Source organism: Hetaerina americana, unplaced genomic scaffold (assembly GCF_022747635.1).
Source record: "Hetaerina americana unplaced genomic scaffold, ioHetAmer1.1.p SCAF_24, whole genome shotgun sequence".
NCBI lineage: Eukaryota > Metazoa > Arthropoda > Insecta > Odonata > Calopterygidae > Hetaerina > Hetaerina americana.
In genome coordinates this window covers 6,579,798-6,596,459 of record NW_027286808.1, presented here as the reverse complement: position 1 = coordinate 6,596,459, position 16,662 = coordinate 6,579,798, and the positions used below count along the sequence as shown (strand labels likewise).

Here is a 16,662-nt window from a genome sequence, read left to right as displayed (position 1 = left end):
CGAGTAATCGGATTAGCAACTTTTTGTTGTGTGATGATTTTCTGACGTTAAATTTCTCTCTTTAGGTAAGCTTGAAAGTTGATAAAAATGGGGAGGCTTTGGATGGAGAACAGTACATTGGAACGAGGCACTGGTTGCCTCCAGAGGTGATTTCTTTGGAAGATGAGGAGATAGAGTGGGAAGAAGGCGATGAACCGCTTCCAAAAGTCAATACACAGGCTGACATGTACTCCTATGCCCTTACTGCGTGGGAGATGCTGTCTCTGAAATTTCCTCACTGTCCCACCACTGAAGATGAGGAAGAGGAAAATGCGTCCAATAGCTTTGAAGAAAACCTTCTGTTAGGTGGGTACTTGTTTGTGAAACAGGCCCTTAATGACTCATCACTAAACTGCAGTCTTTGTTCTGTTAGTTATGCATAAGTATAGGTTTTCTGACTAGTGTACAGTATAGCTGCATGTTATATGTTTATAGCTGTGTAATAGTTCACTAAAATCAATGCCCCTCATCTTAAGTGATAATTTTTGTGTATTATTATTAGTTAATCAAATGCCAAATTAGAACTGCAGTGAATGCATTAACCTATTTATTTGTTAGAAAGTCATGGGTAAGAGTCTTTGATTTTACTAATGGTAATATTTTATAAGTTATGATGATGATTATTTAGTACATTATACAAAAATGTGGAGCTTTGTGATCAAGTCAGTCAAGGACTTGACTACTGATCTGGGGGCCATTTTTTGGGGGATGACTCTGGAGACCCTCATGCTCGCCCAAGCTACTTTTTGTGTGAAATATATTCTTGGAAATTCTCAGGTGGCACCGGGAAAGGAGCTGCCCCCAATACCCTGATGTTTGACTTTCACAATTTAGGGGGTAAGGGTGGTATTGTCGGATATCACAAAAGCCTGTGCCACTAGATGTTGAATATATCACAGTTTAGGACAAATTCTTACTAGTGGCCTTCGTCAGTCATCACTTATGGTGAATATCACCTTTGAACGATTATTAACTGTGTAGATATGAATGGAAAAGTCATCAATACCTAAAAAAAGATTCTTTGTCATTGTTCATTCTGATCTTCAGCAAGGGCATACTGAAATGTGACAACTGCTAGTGCAGCATTTAGTATTATTGAAGCTCTACCCTTGTCTATAAAACCGAACTGCAGGCTGATTATGCTGGGTTGCTTGTATTTTAAAATGCAAATTAGCTCATTTTCCATTTCTTCCTAAGAGTTGGTATATTAATTGCAAATGAAGGGTCTGCTTAGGGAGTATATTATGATATAGTACCCATAATTGCAATTGGTCTTTTACATTTTGGCTGGTCCTCTCCAATTGCAGTCAAAAGGTGGTTAAATTAACGAGCAGTGAATTAGACCTGATGTTACTAGAGGCATATGTCCTCATAGCCCAGAAAGATGTGGTAAGAGGCCTTAAAAGTTAAAGCGTTCATTGTATGTGCCTAATCATCACTCAGTACATGTTTTAATAAATTCCTTATTACTTTGAGAATATAGATGTTGGATTCAATTATTTTTCGTTTAGATAACTGATTTGTGCAACTCTTTTCTATTTAATGAAAGACATATATTGTGGAAATTCATGCATTCAGATTGGAAGGGGGTTGGAGGTCCTTTCCTTTTGCCACCTGTTTTTTTTTCAGAAATTACTCATATCCAGGGAATCGAATTGTTAATATTTAGCTGGTAGGTCATTGAAGAACCCTTTGAACACTTGGTTCTAGGATAAATATCCAAATGGCTTACTAATTAAGCTAACGCCACCATGACATGCTAGGTATTCCTAATAATGGGGCTGTTGAAATCATTTTGATTTTTATTGTCATTAGCCAGTCGGAAATGATTTGTTTGACGTTTCCAATTCACACTTGTTAACAATTTGGTCAGGTGAAGTTCATGGGGGCACTTATCAATCTCTTGGGCTTGTATTTTTGTGTTGCCAGTTGTTAAAGTAACAAGCCATGCTATGTTTTACCTCTTTTATAAAAAATGACTCCGTAAATTATAGTAATAGAAAGATGTTTGCTGAAATCTTTTCTTTTGTGCTCAAAATTGTGGGTTACAACTTAAAATGAAAAGCTTTTAAAAGGTTAGAGTTAACAGAATGTACCTAGAGTCATGGATGATATTTTACTGAGAGCATATATGTACCATAACAAGAGGGAAAATATAGTGCATGTGTAGTATCAAAATTATGAACACAGGTTAGCGCACATCTAGTATCTGATGCATCGTTAGGCTCTTGGAATGTATCACTACTAATGATAAGATAAATTCCTTTTATTCGACAACCCTCCTACCAGCGTCCTGCATATTTTTGACTCTATATCATTTTTCCTATATATTTCAGTTTCTTGATTTGTAGCATGCTAATACCTTTGAATTTTCCTAACATATTCCCCGCATAGATCCCTACATAATTGATTTCCATTTTTTTTAATCATGGAAGTGTGGTATTATGAATTACTCTTATGAATGAGTTTACAAATTATTGGCTTCATAATTAAATTTGTCTATATCTTGGAGTAAAATCAATTTATATTTCAAAATTAAGGTTTTTGGTCATGCATATTGGCTATTTAGTTGTAACTCATTAAGCCCTTCAAATTTTAGACTTATTTGCCAGATTATGACTTTGCTTCAAGATTTTGTCATTGATATACTCATTTTGATTGACCTTTGAGTTTTGCCTTTTTATACTTAAGTAAATGTATTCTTATCTTTGGTATTATAAGGTAATAAATTGTCTTACGAAATTTACTTCAAATCCTTGAGTATGTATACTTAACATCTGAAGCTATATAATTTTTATGATCAGTATGATAGATAAGATTATGTAAGTAGTGAGTAAAGGAATATTACATTGTAATTAAAAGTACAAAATTGTCCCGTAACAACACATTGCTTGCATAGGTACACATATATGGAAGCAAACTGATCCATCTTCTTGACTGGATGCATTGCATTTTACTGTGCCATTTTTAATTGTTTATTCTTGAAGAAATATTTGAGATTATTTCTTCATTTTAATTTAGTTTGTGCTTTGGTTCACTCGCAGGTACCAGGCCTCCCTTTCCAGAAGCATGCCTGAAAGATCCGTCCTACGTACCTGTTATTGAGTTAATTCATTGCTGCAGTGATGAAGATCCAGATAAACGACCAACTTCAGAGCAAGCGGTGGAATGGCTCAAATTAATTGAGGCCAGGTAATATTTATTTCTCTGTATTTTCACGGGAAAATCTGTCATTTATGCATCATAGTATGTTAACATTAAAATAGCTGGAAGCGCAAACTTCTCTACTTTGTTTAGAGAATTAAATAAGTTAGTAAGTAATGTAGTTGATGGCCATATTATAGTATGCATTGTGACCTGCATAGGTAGCCTTTTGGTTGCCCCTATAAACTAATGATTGCCCTTTCCTACTAGTTAACATAATTCAATAGGAAAGGTCTATCTGTGATGTTTGTGATATATATTCTGTTGAAAATAGGAAAGGGTTATGTTAAAAAACATCACGTGGTTGCATAAAGTGCTGCATTTTATTGATTAAATTGCAGGCCAAAGTATTGGCCAAGGAATTATAAAAGGTATTTTTTTACCTTTGGGTTTTTTTGTTGGTATTAATGATTTTTGGCTTGGGGGACCTTTGATAGGAGCCTTAGGACCCTTAATCCATTGTACTCACCCATGCTAAAACCTGCATGCTATCATGGAACAAGAAGACCACAGTAAAAGCATGGGGGTCACCCATTCAACCTCCATCCGGCTCCAATATTGCTCAACTTTGGAGATATAACAGGAATGAATGTGTCAATGACCCTCCACGTTTTGTTAGTGTACTGACAATGAGTGATTCAAAGCTGAATCTTAGGTTGACTTCTGTAAAATTCATTGTGACAGCAAGAATTTCGCAGCACTGGTAATGTATCTGTATTGCACCTTACAAAAAGGAATCTGACAGAATTCAAGAGCCGGGACTTGTTGAAAATTTGCAGCTGAGGTTATAATCTTAAAGAAGGTAAGAAAATGGCCTCATTAAAAAGCAGCAAATGTGATCATTTGAATAAAAAATTGAAAGTAAACTGTTTCGGACTCCACTTCATGAAAGTGTTAAGTATGAAAGTTATGATCAAGCCGGAAAATGTTCTGAAGAAAGTTAGCGTCAAAAGAGTCAAACTTTCAGAAGGAAACATCAGACTTTGTTGTCAAGGCTATAAAACTAAATTACAGCCCTTGTATCATGTAGAAGGCCTAGGTGTGGGAAGTGGTATTGCTAGTATATGCACAAATTGCTGGTGGAAGCGTAATTGCTGTAGGCAAGTTAAGGTAAGACAGAATGGACATAAATGCTTGGACACAAGGAATTGATATCAGTGAAAGGGGGAAATGCAGGTTAGAATTGGAAGAGGAAGTAGCCTTGACAGCAACAGGTCATAAATGGGTGTAAAGATGGTTTGGTTACAAGGTCCGTAGGAAGTAGTAGTGGGAGGAAAGTAACGTTTTACCTTATTTCATGAAGGATTGTTTTCCGAAAGAATAGTCGGGCTAGAAGGAATGGATCGATAAATAATTGTTCATTGCAGAGGTTGACATTAATCTGTCATTATTCCAGTTATTCTCCTGTGTCTGCTTTTAAACCATGTCTCTTGGGAACATATGGAACATTTTGAGTATAAATTCACTCGAGTGGTTACATTCCAACAGTTCTCTTGCTAAAAGAAGTGGGTTTTGCCACTTTTAAAACTCTGTAAGTGTTTGTGATGTTGTACCTATCTTAATGATCAATCTGGTCTACTCCACCTTCACCTGATTGCAGTCAAAAGCTCATGAATTTGAATGTATTAAATTATGTACTATTATATCATAACCCGCGGATATGTGAGGTATTTGGGACATATATTTTTTAATGTTAGCTTTTGCTGTTGGCATATCAAACAATCTAGCTACAGTTGCTGTCTATAGAAGTGACTATCTTTTGGCCATTCTTATGTACTAACCATTGTGTTGACTTTGGCCTCACACAAGAGAATATTTATAAATGCTTTGTGCCGGTTTATTCATGTTTTTAAATCTATGCATAGTTACAGATGTAAATCAGTGGCACATTATCGTATCTTCCCAAGTTTTCTCTTAGACACTTCTATTTCTCTGTTACTGTTTAAAGAATCCAATGCAAAATAATGGGGCCTATAAAATATTAACATTTTTAAGTTAAGCATACCAGAAAAATATGCAATGATAAATATGAAGACAGTATAAAAAAAATGTAGGCATCATACCGTTGTGGATCCCTGGATTCGTTTATAACTCTGTTTGCAAATATTTTATTTATCAGTCTGTCCTCTTATTTTAGAGTTTTGCTTATTAAGACATCTGTTACATGACTTTAGTTTTCTGTCTCTAATCAGTGTAGTTCTTTCTGTATTTCGGCTTTCTCTCTTTCCATACATAAATTTCTTGAACATACTCAGAAATGTGTCACCCACTTGGGAACACAGTAAAAGGTAAAATCATGTAGAAAATTTTAATTTTCATGGAATATGAAAACTGTGCAGTATTTTTCCCTTTGTCCGTTCCGGTACCATGTATTTATTTAGGTAATTGTATGGCACCAAATCCAAATGCGATCAATCTAGGTCTCTGTATATTATCATTCAGTTTTATGACCAAATTTTGTCTATGTACATATGCTGTAATGAGAGGGTATTTTATGCATTGTCACACTGCTGATTATACTATTCTTTGTCTTGTTTGTATTTTCAAAAAATGGAGTCAGATGAATAGAGTAAGCTTTGTAAGAAATTTATGATTAATTTCATCGATTTATTTTTCATTCTTTCCAAAACATAGCTTGAGTGTGGAAATATTGAAAACTTGACCAAGAAAGAAATCATGAAATTGATTTTCATTTGAGCATATTGCTACAATTTTGTGTGCAGTAATTGGGTACATGCAGTGTTGCATCCTCATGTTGTTTGAACTTAAGCACCAGTACAGTATTGTTTACAGTTCCGCATGAAGCATATGCCAGTATTCTTATTTATTTATTAGGTTGCTGAATAAACATTATTAATATCTGCTTGGGAAATTTTTAACATTTCTTTCAAGTGGACACATTAATCGTTGCGGTGCAAATAAATTTTATTTGCGAGGAAAGGCTTTGACATTAAAGTTTAGGTAAATATCTTCCTTCAGCTTCTTTAAGTTCATCATCCCGTTGAAGTCGAAATATTTCCTGTACGCTTGATACCTGTAGGAAAAAGTCAGTTGGCATTAAAACTTGAGTCATAACGTTTAGTTGACATCCAATTGGTCTTTCCTCTGTATTCTGTAGAACTCTCCTTTCTTAATTTAATTTCTGATATGCATAAATAAGAGACAACAAAGAGAGAGAATTCATACTGAATGCATGTGTGTTTACAAATTTAGAAAAAACGATTTGCAGTAGACAACCCAAAAGTTGTTCTAATAAGTGAGGATAGAGTCCACTTAATGCTAAGCCCTATGGCACAAGGCATTATCACATTCAGGGTAGGTGCTGTAATTACTTTCCTTCCACCTCCTATGGTTTCAAAGGAAGGGATGGTACCTTTATGTATCACCCGTTAAAATTGTAATGTGTGGAAAAGTTCAAATGGGCAGAAAGGAAAATAAATGAGGAAGCCTTGGGCATAATGGGTGAGGAGAGGGGGGGCTGTTATGTTGTGAGAGGGACAAACATGGAGGAGGCAGCAGGAAAGTCGGTTGTAGAGCATTTTGATTACTGGTAGGTTGTTGAAGACTGAGGTGGAAGGGGAGGATGTGGCACATGATCTCTGTGGAATTCCATTTTGTAAGGGGAAATAATCACTATTCAGGGATTAAAATATGACATTTAAGTCCCTTTAGCAGGCATGATGCAGCAAACTTCTATGTGGTAAGAGTTTTGCCATTTTCTTGCCCAGATAATCAGTGATGGATTAAAAAGGCATAATTATACGGAGTAAATTACCTAGTCTTTTTACAACTTGATAACATAATATGATGATTGCATGTGCAGGTTTTTCAAGCAGGCTGTGTGTAATAGAAATTTAAATTCACTCACCCCTTTTTCAATGCTGGTCAAATTTTGTTCTTTTGCAATTATTTTGCTAGTTTTCTGCATTGCCGTGACTGATGCTCGAAGGTTATGGTTTGCCCATATTACTGCTGAGATTCCAATTTCTCGAAAAAGACTTGTTGGTGTGGTGTAGTATTTAGTTGGTACAATGATCACTGGACCCTGTCAGAAAAGAGTTTTAATCAATCAGTTTTAGTTATTCATAGTATCGCGGAGAATGGCTGAATGGTCAAAAACAATAATAATGAGAAGTGCTGCAAAGGCTGTCTACTTTGGAAATGTTTAGATTTCCATTTAGAGGGAGGAAAGGTTCATGGACTAGCTATGTTTAAAAATCATGGCATCTTCCTGGAATGTAATCAGTTTAGCCAATGGGCAGAGTTAGCATTGCCTTGATATGGTGTTTAAAGTTCAATGAAATTCTTTGTACATTGCTGGTTTCAGATCCACAAGCATCTGCTTGCATCATGTGCTATGTTCTGGTTGGGATATCTACCTGGTGTTAATAATGTTAAAATCAGGTATTCAGACTCAATCCTGTAAACTGATGGTTGGGCATGGATAAATCCAACTTATTTGATGAAAGCAGCATAAACATAGGCTAGACCTTGTGTAAAACTCACCTTTTCTCCCCATTCCTTCATGAAAGCTTCAATTTCTGATGAATTTGTTTGCTTGCTATGCACAAGTATTGCATCTGCACCAGCTTTATAATAAGCTTCTGCTCTTAGCAGAGCCTCTTCTAATCCTCTGCCAGCTATGAAAGCTTCAAGTCTTGCCACAATGCAGAACTCATCATCTCTCTGATAATCTTTGCAGGCCTTAATGACAAAAGAATTCCATGGCATTGAATTAAAATGTGGGATACACCAATTACTTATCTGATTCCCAATGTTTGGAATGTAATAAAAACTACTTTTTTTAACCCAGCATGTAATGGAATGCTTTTGATTTGACGTGATAAGGAGGATATGATAGATTTGCTTTGCCCTTGTTCTTTTCATGCTTAAATAAGATGCACTAAGACAAGGAGTATTAGTTAAGGTAATACAAATTTAGGTATCTGCTTGATTGAATGAGATAGGACCAATAAATTTTTACCTTGATTTTCATGGCAAATTCTTCCATATTTGCCAGAGGTTGCTTTCTGCCATCAAGGAGGGAGTTAGTTTTTGGGAAGCATTTGTCTTCGATGCAGCACCCTTATTGTGGTAATGGTATTATTAATGTTAGCCACCTATTCATAGGATCATTGAGTGCAATTCTATGTCACCTGGAACTACTTTTCCATTAACTTTAGCTCACCTGCTATACCACGGTCTTCTAACTTTCGTACAAGCCTTCTAGCATTGTTGAAGTTTCCATACCCTGTATCAGCATCAAGGAGAATAGGGATGGTGGACGCATCAGCCATGAACTCAGCCACCTCCAGAACCTAAAGTATTTGCAATAATACTTGCATATTTGTAATTTATGAGAAATCTTTGGACCCAAGAGGTTTTGTTCCTGAAAACAGCAATCAAGCATTTTCCTTTTTGATCATGCAAGAGAAATCGAATAGCTCCTTTCAGTCTTACCTGAGTCCATGAGGCTTCATTGCTGTCTCTCACACCAAGTTGAGCTGAGATGCTTAAACCACTAGCCCATATCCCATGGAAACCTTGAATGGTCATTGATTAATTCGAGTAGTTAGCAAATCCAATTTGAATTTAATTTTAAAGACAGCAAAACTAAGATGAAATAAATAATGAAAATTAGCCAACATTGCACACTGCTAGTTCAAAGTAAATGTAATGTTAGTATCGATAATTATCCAATGGGTTTAATTCAAAAACTTACATAAGTGAGAAAACTCACATATTTCCATCGTATTACTTTGTATTCAATTACTAAGTGCGTTTATGTTCTATTTAAATAAAAAAAGTGGATTTTAGTTGCTGAAATTTTTTATTTTCATTGATACTTTTATATGATTGAGAAATAAATATCTCCTGCATTTATTTTTACCTATTGGGAGTTCTACTAGAGTCTCTTCATGTAAAGATAGGGTAAAAGTAGTTTTTTGTGCATTAAATTGGAAAATTCATCATGAACCAAATTTTCTGCTGTGAGTTAATTTGTTGCACAAATGTTAGTTTTATCTCTTTGATTCTTCTCCCGTTAAACCATCTGTATAAGGAGACTTAAGCAAATTTTCATGGGAAAACATTATTTTCATTTGTTTATGTTGGTTCTGAATCATTAAATTTTGGGTTAGCATTAGTAAGGATTGTACTGCGATGTTTGCCAGGATCTTACCCCTAAATGAAAAGAGCAAAATTTAATCTAGATTTGAACTTGCAGTCTTTGGGTTAATCGTTTTGGTTTCTAGCTGCCAGCGTATTTACTTCAAATTTAATTTTGCTATAGTCAGCAATTATGTTTGCAAATTTTGTCTTTGATTTTTAATGGCCATAATATTGATAAATACCTGCTTCCTCCACAATCCGTGCACTGAGTCCTGAATGGGCTTCCATCAAAAAAGACAAGGAATTCCTTTCCTTTAGCATGGTTTTTAGAATGGTTGTTTTTCGAAGATTTCCAGTTTCTTTGCTGCAATGATTTTTGCTATTTGAATGTGCATTTCTTGCATTAATTATTGTTTCCTTGCAATTATTGTTTGTTTTTTTACTCCAATGGAGTGCAGCTGCACAGAATGACTTGGCTTTTCCTGAATATGTAATTTAAAAAAAAGTAATTTAATATTATCCATTAATATGAGAATATTTTTCGTGCTTTTGAAATTTGGAAACATCACTGTAATATAGTCAGCAATAAAACTGATATTTAAACTGAAGTGATTAAATCACTTTATCAAGGGCCTGCATGGTACATGGAAAGGCCCAGAAGAACCCAGCCTGACCTAAAGATGGCGGTAGTTGTTTGAAAAACATCACTATAATAAAGTACGCAGGCTATAAAGCATAGTTTCAAGTTTGAAGATGCCGTTGTTTAGTATTTGTTTGGTAGCTATCAATAGTGAACGTTTTCAGTGAATTTGTGAAAAAGGAAAAAATTGGTCATCTTTATGTGGTTCAATAATTTTATATGAAAGGCTTCAGCCTAACCAATATAAAAGCTGAACTGGATTCTACTCTGGGTGAGTCTGCTCCTTCATTTACAACAGTAACATATTGGTTAGCAGAGTTCAAACGAGGCTGTATGAGCTTTCAAGATGAGTGTCGCTTTGGTTGACCAAATTAGGAGACAACTCAAGAAACGGTGAAGAAAATCCATGAAGTGATACTGGATGATCATCAACTAAATATGCACCAACTAGCAGACATAGTAGGCATTTCAAAGAGTGCGGGACATGGCATATTAATTGAATATTTGGACATGAGAAAGCTGTGTGCAAGATGGGTGCCTATACGTTGATATTTAATTGAGCAATCCCATTTTATGCACTATGGCAGTTGATTACAAATGTTTTGTTAAGTTTCTTCTAAAATTAGTTTTCCCTTATCCTTGAGTTAGGGGCCCTCGGCCATAATTGCCCACAAGTTCAGAGGGAACAAATTTATCCACCTGGTACCGAGGGACAGGAACCACCTGGCCAAGCCTTAATGCACCATATAATTATCAATGCTCTACCTTAGCCACTCATACTTTATATTCCTAGGGCGAAGGAATATTTATATAGATTAGAGACCTTGATTATAGAACCTCATTTACTACTAGTGCTCTAAGCCGTTTAGATCTGTGCTAAGGGGTTCAGAAACCCAAAGTTGAGAACCCCAGTTATTAGAGAGTAGAAGTCGCTCATTTATGGATAATGTGTACTTGTATTTTCAATTTTAACAAGCTCACCTTGAATTTCATATGGCGCCCACAAGTAGCTTGTTAACTTGGAATAAGGCTGCATAATTAGCCTGGAATTATTTAAAAAAATGTACTCATTAATCCTTCATTTTCTTAATGTTTAATTATGATGTCAAATATATATACACATGTATGTTATGCAGCAACAACTCTTCAACTTTACATTACTACTATCAACAGACTTAATTGCATTGGGTTTAAGAGAATGCTTACTTTAATTACCGTCCCCTCCAGTAAAGCTTGTTCAATACCATAATTATTTATGAAGAAGGCTTTCAATTTCCAGAATAGACATAATTTTTGTAGTTTTCAATCATTCAAAAGATAGATCATATAAAAAATGCTGTATGAAGTTGTTAGAAGAAGAGAGAAGTCATCAAGTAAAATGAAATAATTAAGTAGGAATGGGAATTTGAGTTATCTGTGCCGCAACTATCAAATTACTAGCATCATGAAAGTTAATGTTGTTTGTAATATCTTCAATCATTTTGGAGTAAATTACTCTGTTACATGTTTAAAACTGCAAATTTTCTTCTTATGAAGCTCACCACTCCATAAAATGTGTTAATTTGAATGGATATGTAATTGCTTGTTTGTATTTTGAATAATATTATACTTAAGATGTAGATATATAATTCCCCTTGTTGATCAGTTATTTAGGTTAAACTTTTGAAACCATTTTACTGTTTTATTGTGTTTTTAACAGTAAATTAACAGTAATTTTTCAATTTCAGTGGAGCAATGAAAAAGACTGTGGAGGAACAGGAAAATGTGATGCCAAATGCAAATGGGGTCCAAACCTCAGAATCACCAGCACCTTCTTAGGTATGTTCAACTTATTTTACATTTAGAAATTGTTTCATAAATGCCCTTCTGCACCACATCCACTTCAGAATTATAATGTACTATGAATATAATAATAAAAGTAATAGCTATGGTATTGACTTTGTAGGCAAAAAATAAGTTTTGCAAAAAGAAGCTTCAATCAGTTTAATGAACCTTCATAACTCCAGAGCGAAATGTGGATGCATTAAGTGAAGGTCAATGCGTTTGCATCTCTTTTCCACCACTTATGAATAAAGGAGCACTACAGCACATTCAATATTATAGCTCTATTGAATATTATACCTCTCTAGAAGTCATTGGGGGAGGGAGATTTTTAGAAAAAAAGGTTGTGAGACAACTCAGGTGGTCTAAGTAAGGCATTTTGTCCATCATTTGATCATATCCATAAGGCATTTTGTCTATCATTTCATCTTATCAATAATATACATGGCTTTTTTCATATAGCAGTATGTTGTAAAATAACAATTGTCATCCCTTTGCCCTGCCCTACAACCTACTTTCCTGAAACAAGACCACCTTAATCTCAATCGATCTTTTTCAGAATAGGGAGTTATGGAGGTGGATGTGTTGCGCCCTCTCTCTCTTTCTGGAACACCAACTTTACTTCTTAAAATTAAGTGCATTAATGGGGACACCCACTCTCCCTAAAACCCATTTTACTGTGATATGTCTCCTGGTAGTAGTTTTCATGGGAGACGATCGACAGCTGAGGTCATTTGCACCATTAGGGCCTTTATGCTGCTGAGAAGATCTTGAAATGGAAAAAGTTGGTTGAAGGGAAATCTCCGGGTTTATTTAGGTCCTTTTCGCCTTGAGGATATTGGAAGTTCAGCGTTTTTCGTGATGAGTTTATAGCTAATAGGGAAATAATTTTATTCCATTGAAGAATGGTGGGATAAAAAGATTCTGCCGATTGAGTGTTTGGGGATTCGTCATACTCCCAGTTGTTTGTCGTTGTGTGGTACAATTGGCAGTAAATACCTTAGTTTAGTTATCTATAAGATGTACTAGATCTATTTATCATTTTCTTAGGGACAAAAACTATATCACTCATCAGACTGGATGATAACTCAGTGAGGTGCAAACTCTTGGATGTGACCGTAATGTATCAGTCATTACGGTCTGTGAATTTTTTTGTGCATTACTATTCTTTCACAGTATTATTCCTAGCTCTATACATTAACTAGTGCTGACTTGAATAAGTTTGGGTTAAAGGGGAATAATTGAGAGCCTAAGGTTCTAGACGAAATAGTGTGCATTTGTGATTTTTTTCAGCATGGTATTAAAAAATTGTTTCTTTCCTTGATTTATTAAAAATGAGAATGACTCATGAATTTCATTTGAGATTAAATACCCTAGAGAGAAAGGCATCTTTGAAATTCATATTGGGCAATGGTGCACTATACATGAAGGTGGAAGTATGGTTTAGAAAGTAAGAAGGGAAAGTTAGTGCAAACAATCAAAGATGAATCAGGAAAATATTAATTGAACCGTAAAAGATTCAAGAGAATATGGAGAAGAGCAATATGGTAAGCTGATTCAGTTAGCAAATTTAGGTCTAGAAATAGAATACAATGTAGATAGGGATAGCATTGTCTGAGGCATACTTGATGGTGAGATAGGAAGTTCATTAGGGAATTAAAACCAATTGAGACCATGGGATAGGAAACATTCCCACAGAACTACTTAGAGGTTTAAGATAGAGCGGATGGAAGATCTTTTATATGTTATTGGGTAGCATTTATGAAAGAGAAATTTCATGAAATCAGAGTGAGTTCCTATTCCAAAAATGGGAAAGGCAGCCATACGTGAGGACTAAACAGCATTAGGTTTGATTTTATGTCTTGATGGAGTGGTACTCAGGACCATCAATAAAAGGATGGAGGGGCAAATGCATGCCATAACAAAAATAATTTCACAAATTGAAAGGAACATAAGGTATAATCATGATAAACTTGTTTCATGGATTTTAAGAAAGCATTTAATAGAGTAGTTTGGGTAGACTGAATGGAATGAATGAAAACTCTTTTAATTTTCAAAATTTGAGATTGGAAAAATTATTTTTTAAAACTAAAATCAGCCTTTGGACTATTTAAAAAAACCCTATAATTATGGAGTAATATGTTTGACCAACAAATGAGTGAGTAATTTAAGTAAACCAATTTCTTTCCTTTTGAAAATCTATGGATAGTAATTTTGTACTTAAAAGTTGCTACCCAAGATTATCAAGTAAGCCATTGTTTCATAAACTGTGTTTTATACCATGAACTTTATCGCGGATAGATCAAGTTTTGAAGAGGAATTATACTATTTTTTCACAATACATCGGAAAATATTTTTTTGCTTTAAAAAAGATCTTTTCGTGTGTTAGCGGGTTGATGAAACGTTGGAATTACAAAACCTGCCGCCCTGTCCTAAACCTTTCATGTTTCTAATACTGGACAGCCATTGTTTCTACCACAAAGCGAAATTTGAATGCACATTTTTGTTAACCTTGAACGCATCCACCTTATGTAGATAATAGAATGAAGTGATATATAATATTCCCGGAAGATGGTTATGAAAAAGCGTTAGGCTCCGATGCCAGGGATATTATCTCGCGGTTGCTCACCTTGTGAAGCATCGCATCGGAGGCATTCCCTAAAATTACCCAGGTCGAGATTCGAACATTAAAATATGCGGTCAGTGTTTTAGCACTGATCGCGTAATTGAATGCGCAGTTCGACTGACTAATTAAAAGTGCATAGAATATTTGTGACGTTCATTCTTGGCGTTTAACTTATTAAGAAGTACCTTCGCTTATGAAAGCTTTTCAGAATTTCCTCCGCCTGAACCGGTTGAACCAATCTTCCTTACTTCTTAGTCAGTCGAACCCGGCTTTTACGCTGCTGAGAAGATCTTGAAATGGAAAAAGTCGTTTGAAGGGAAATCTCCGGGGTTATCTAGCTCCTTGTCGCCTTGGGGTTATCGGAAGATTCAGCGTTTTTCGTGAGGAGTTCATAACTAATAGAGAAATAATTTTATACCATTAAAGAATGAAGTGATAAAAAGATTCTGCAGGTTACATGTTTTGGGATTCGTTATACCCCCTGGTGCGTTTGTCGTTGCGTGGTACAATTGCCAGCAAATATCTTAAGTGAGTTATCTCTAAGATATACCAGATCTATTCGTCGTTTTCTTCGGGAATAAAACTCTAGAACTCATCGTCCTTTTTCTTCCGAGCATCATGGAACGTTTTGCGATCACTTGAGTTCGCCTTCGTGGGCGAAATTGGGAACATTAGTCACTTAAATCTTATCGAAACTTTGAAATAAGCAGTGGATTACATTAAAACTGGAAGACCCAATATTTTTCATTGAATCAAGTGCGTTCAACTTTCCCGGCTACGTTCGAAAAATATGTCTGCGATTGCTTTTGTGTGCGGCTGATTCGTGTGCAAGAAGCTTTTTTCGTTCCACGAAGAATGGCAAGTAAATACGTTACACTATATCCAGTTGTTGAATTGTTCATTTTGCTGACTCAAATTTATGATGATAAGTTCGTTAACGATAAATGTGAGTTGAACGGCGGAACATTAATTGCTGACAGCTATTACATTTTAATTGGTTAGCCTTGAAAATTCCTTGGAGGGCTCCTTGTTCGGTGCATTAGAGTTTAAACTACATAACTGAATCCCAGTATAAATATTTCTGCCCTAAAAAAATGGAAACTGGCAAGATGTTATCACAAATTATGCGGTTGCGACTTCCTATTCCGAGAAAGTCACAGTTCCGAGATGTTTGTCACAAGATAAGTACTATCTTTAGTTTGGACCACCTCTCTATAGTCAACTCCAGTAACTGTTGCGGAGCCAGGACTTCCGATCCCCTTCACTGAATATATTTTCACAGCATTTATTTTGAATTATTATTTTTTTCTGTGACAGCACCGTGTGCCCACATTTTTGTCATTTTTTACATTCAAGTTTTTAAAGTTAAAAGCTGTAAGTACTTATTATTTAGGAGTTCCTTTGCTCGATTTATCATCCATCCTATATTTATTAGTTTGTGAACGTGAAAAAATATGTGAAATAATGGAAGCCGGATTCAAAAGTTCCAGCTCCATTTGCAAGTATCAATATGAAGTAAATATAGCAAAGAGCATTTTCAATCATATTTTGTGTGAAAAATACACGTTTTCGTGTTTTTGTCATTGTTTGTCTAATAATTATGTGCTAATGAAGTATAAGGGAAATTTTGATTCATAATTCGTCGAAACGAACTTATGATTTGCAGGTCTGGTTTGAATCCTTGATACGTCTTTTATTAACTTTACGCGTTCGGGAACTAAGGTGAACCTGATGTGTATATAATAGCAACAATGATGTTGTGCTGTTATGTTCCGAAAGTCATTATCGATATTTTTCTCTTATTAGTTTGAAAAAATTGGTCAGCAACTCAGAATATTGGGAAACAACTCGGGAAGAAATATATTCCAAGGCCCGCGAGGCGAAAGGTATTTCTCAAATTTGACGGAAACAAATACAAGATGCCCCATTTGAGAATTTTTATCTGCTCTCTTTGAGCCCATACGGAAGGGCTATATGTACATTGAAGGTGCCGAGTTAAATGCCTACATGACGAGCCCAACATTAAGTAAAGATACCAGATAAATTTAATGGAATTCATGGTTTGCCTTAACAGAAAACCTGCTTTCAGATGATGGATTTCAGGTTTTTCGCGAATATGTGGTTAAATTGCAGATGGTGTTTCTGTCCGGAGAAAAATACTTGCTAATGTTCGTTACCGTATGCTCTGTGTTAATAACACTCGTAGTTAATTTTCCACGGT

General features: G+C 35.3%; 2 protein-coding genes across 4 annotated transcripts in view; one reads left to right on the top strand and one right to left on the bottom strand.

The window, feature by feature from the left end:
• Positions 1–16,662, top strand: part of LOC139689479 (lymphokine-activated killer T-cell-originated protein kinase) — a 34,347-nt gene that overhangs the window by 1,371 nt on the left and 16,314 nt on the right. For all 3 annotated transcript variants that reach the window (XM_071586621.1, XM_071586622.1, XM_071586623.1), the window contains exons 5-7: positions 66–345; positions 3,084–3,231; positions 11,722–11,812. In XM_071586621.1, coding sequence (XP_071442722.1) covers positions 66–345; positions 3,084–3,231; positions 11,722–11,812 — 519 coding nt within the window. The remainder of the gene's footprint in view (positions 1–65; positions 346–3,083; positions 3,232–11,721; positions 11,813–16,662) is intronic.
• LOC139689481 (phosphoenolpyruvate phosphomutase-like) lies at positions 5,884–14,757 on the bottom strand. The gene is made up of 9 exons (XM_071586624.1): positions 14,627–14,757; positions 10,976–11,037; positions 9,597–9,836; positions 8,704–8,786; positions 8,432–8,561; positions 8,228–8,328; positions 7,750–7,947; positions 7,112–7,288; positions 5,884–6,277 (listed from the first exon to the last, which is right to left on the bottom strand). The coding sequence occupies exons 2-9, from the start codon at positions 11,028–11,030 to the stop codon at positions 6,194–6,196; spliced, it is 1,068 nt and encodes a 355-aa protein (XP_071442725.1). The 5' UTR covers positions 11,031–11,037; positions 14,627–14,757; the 3' UTR covers positions 5,884–6,193.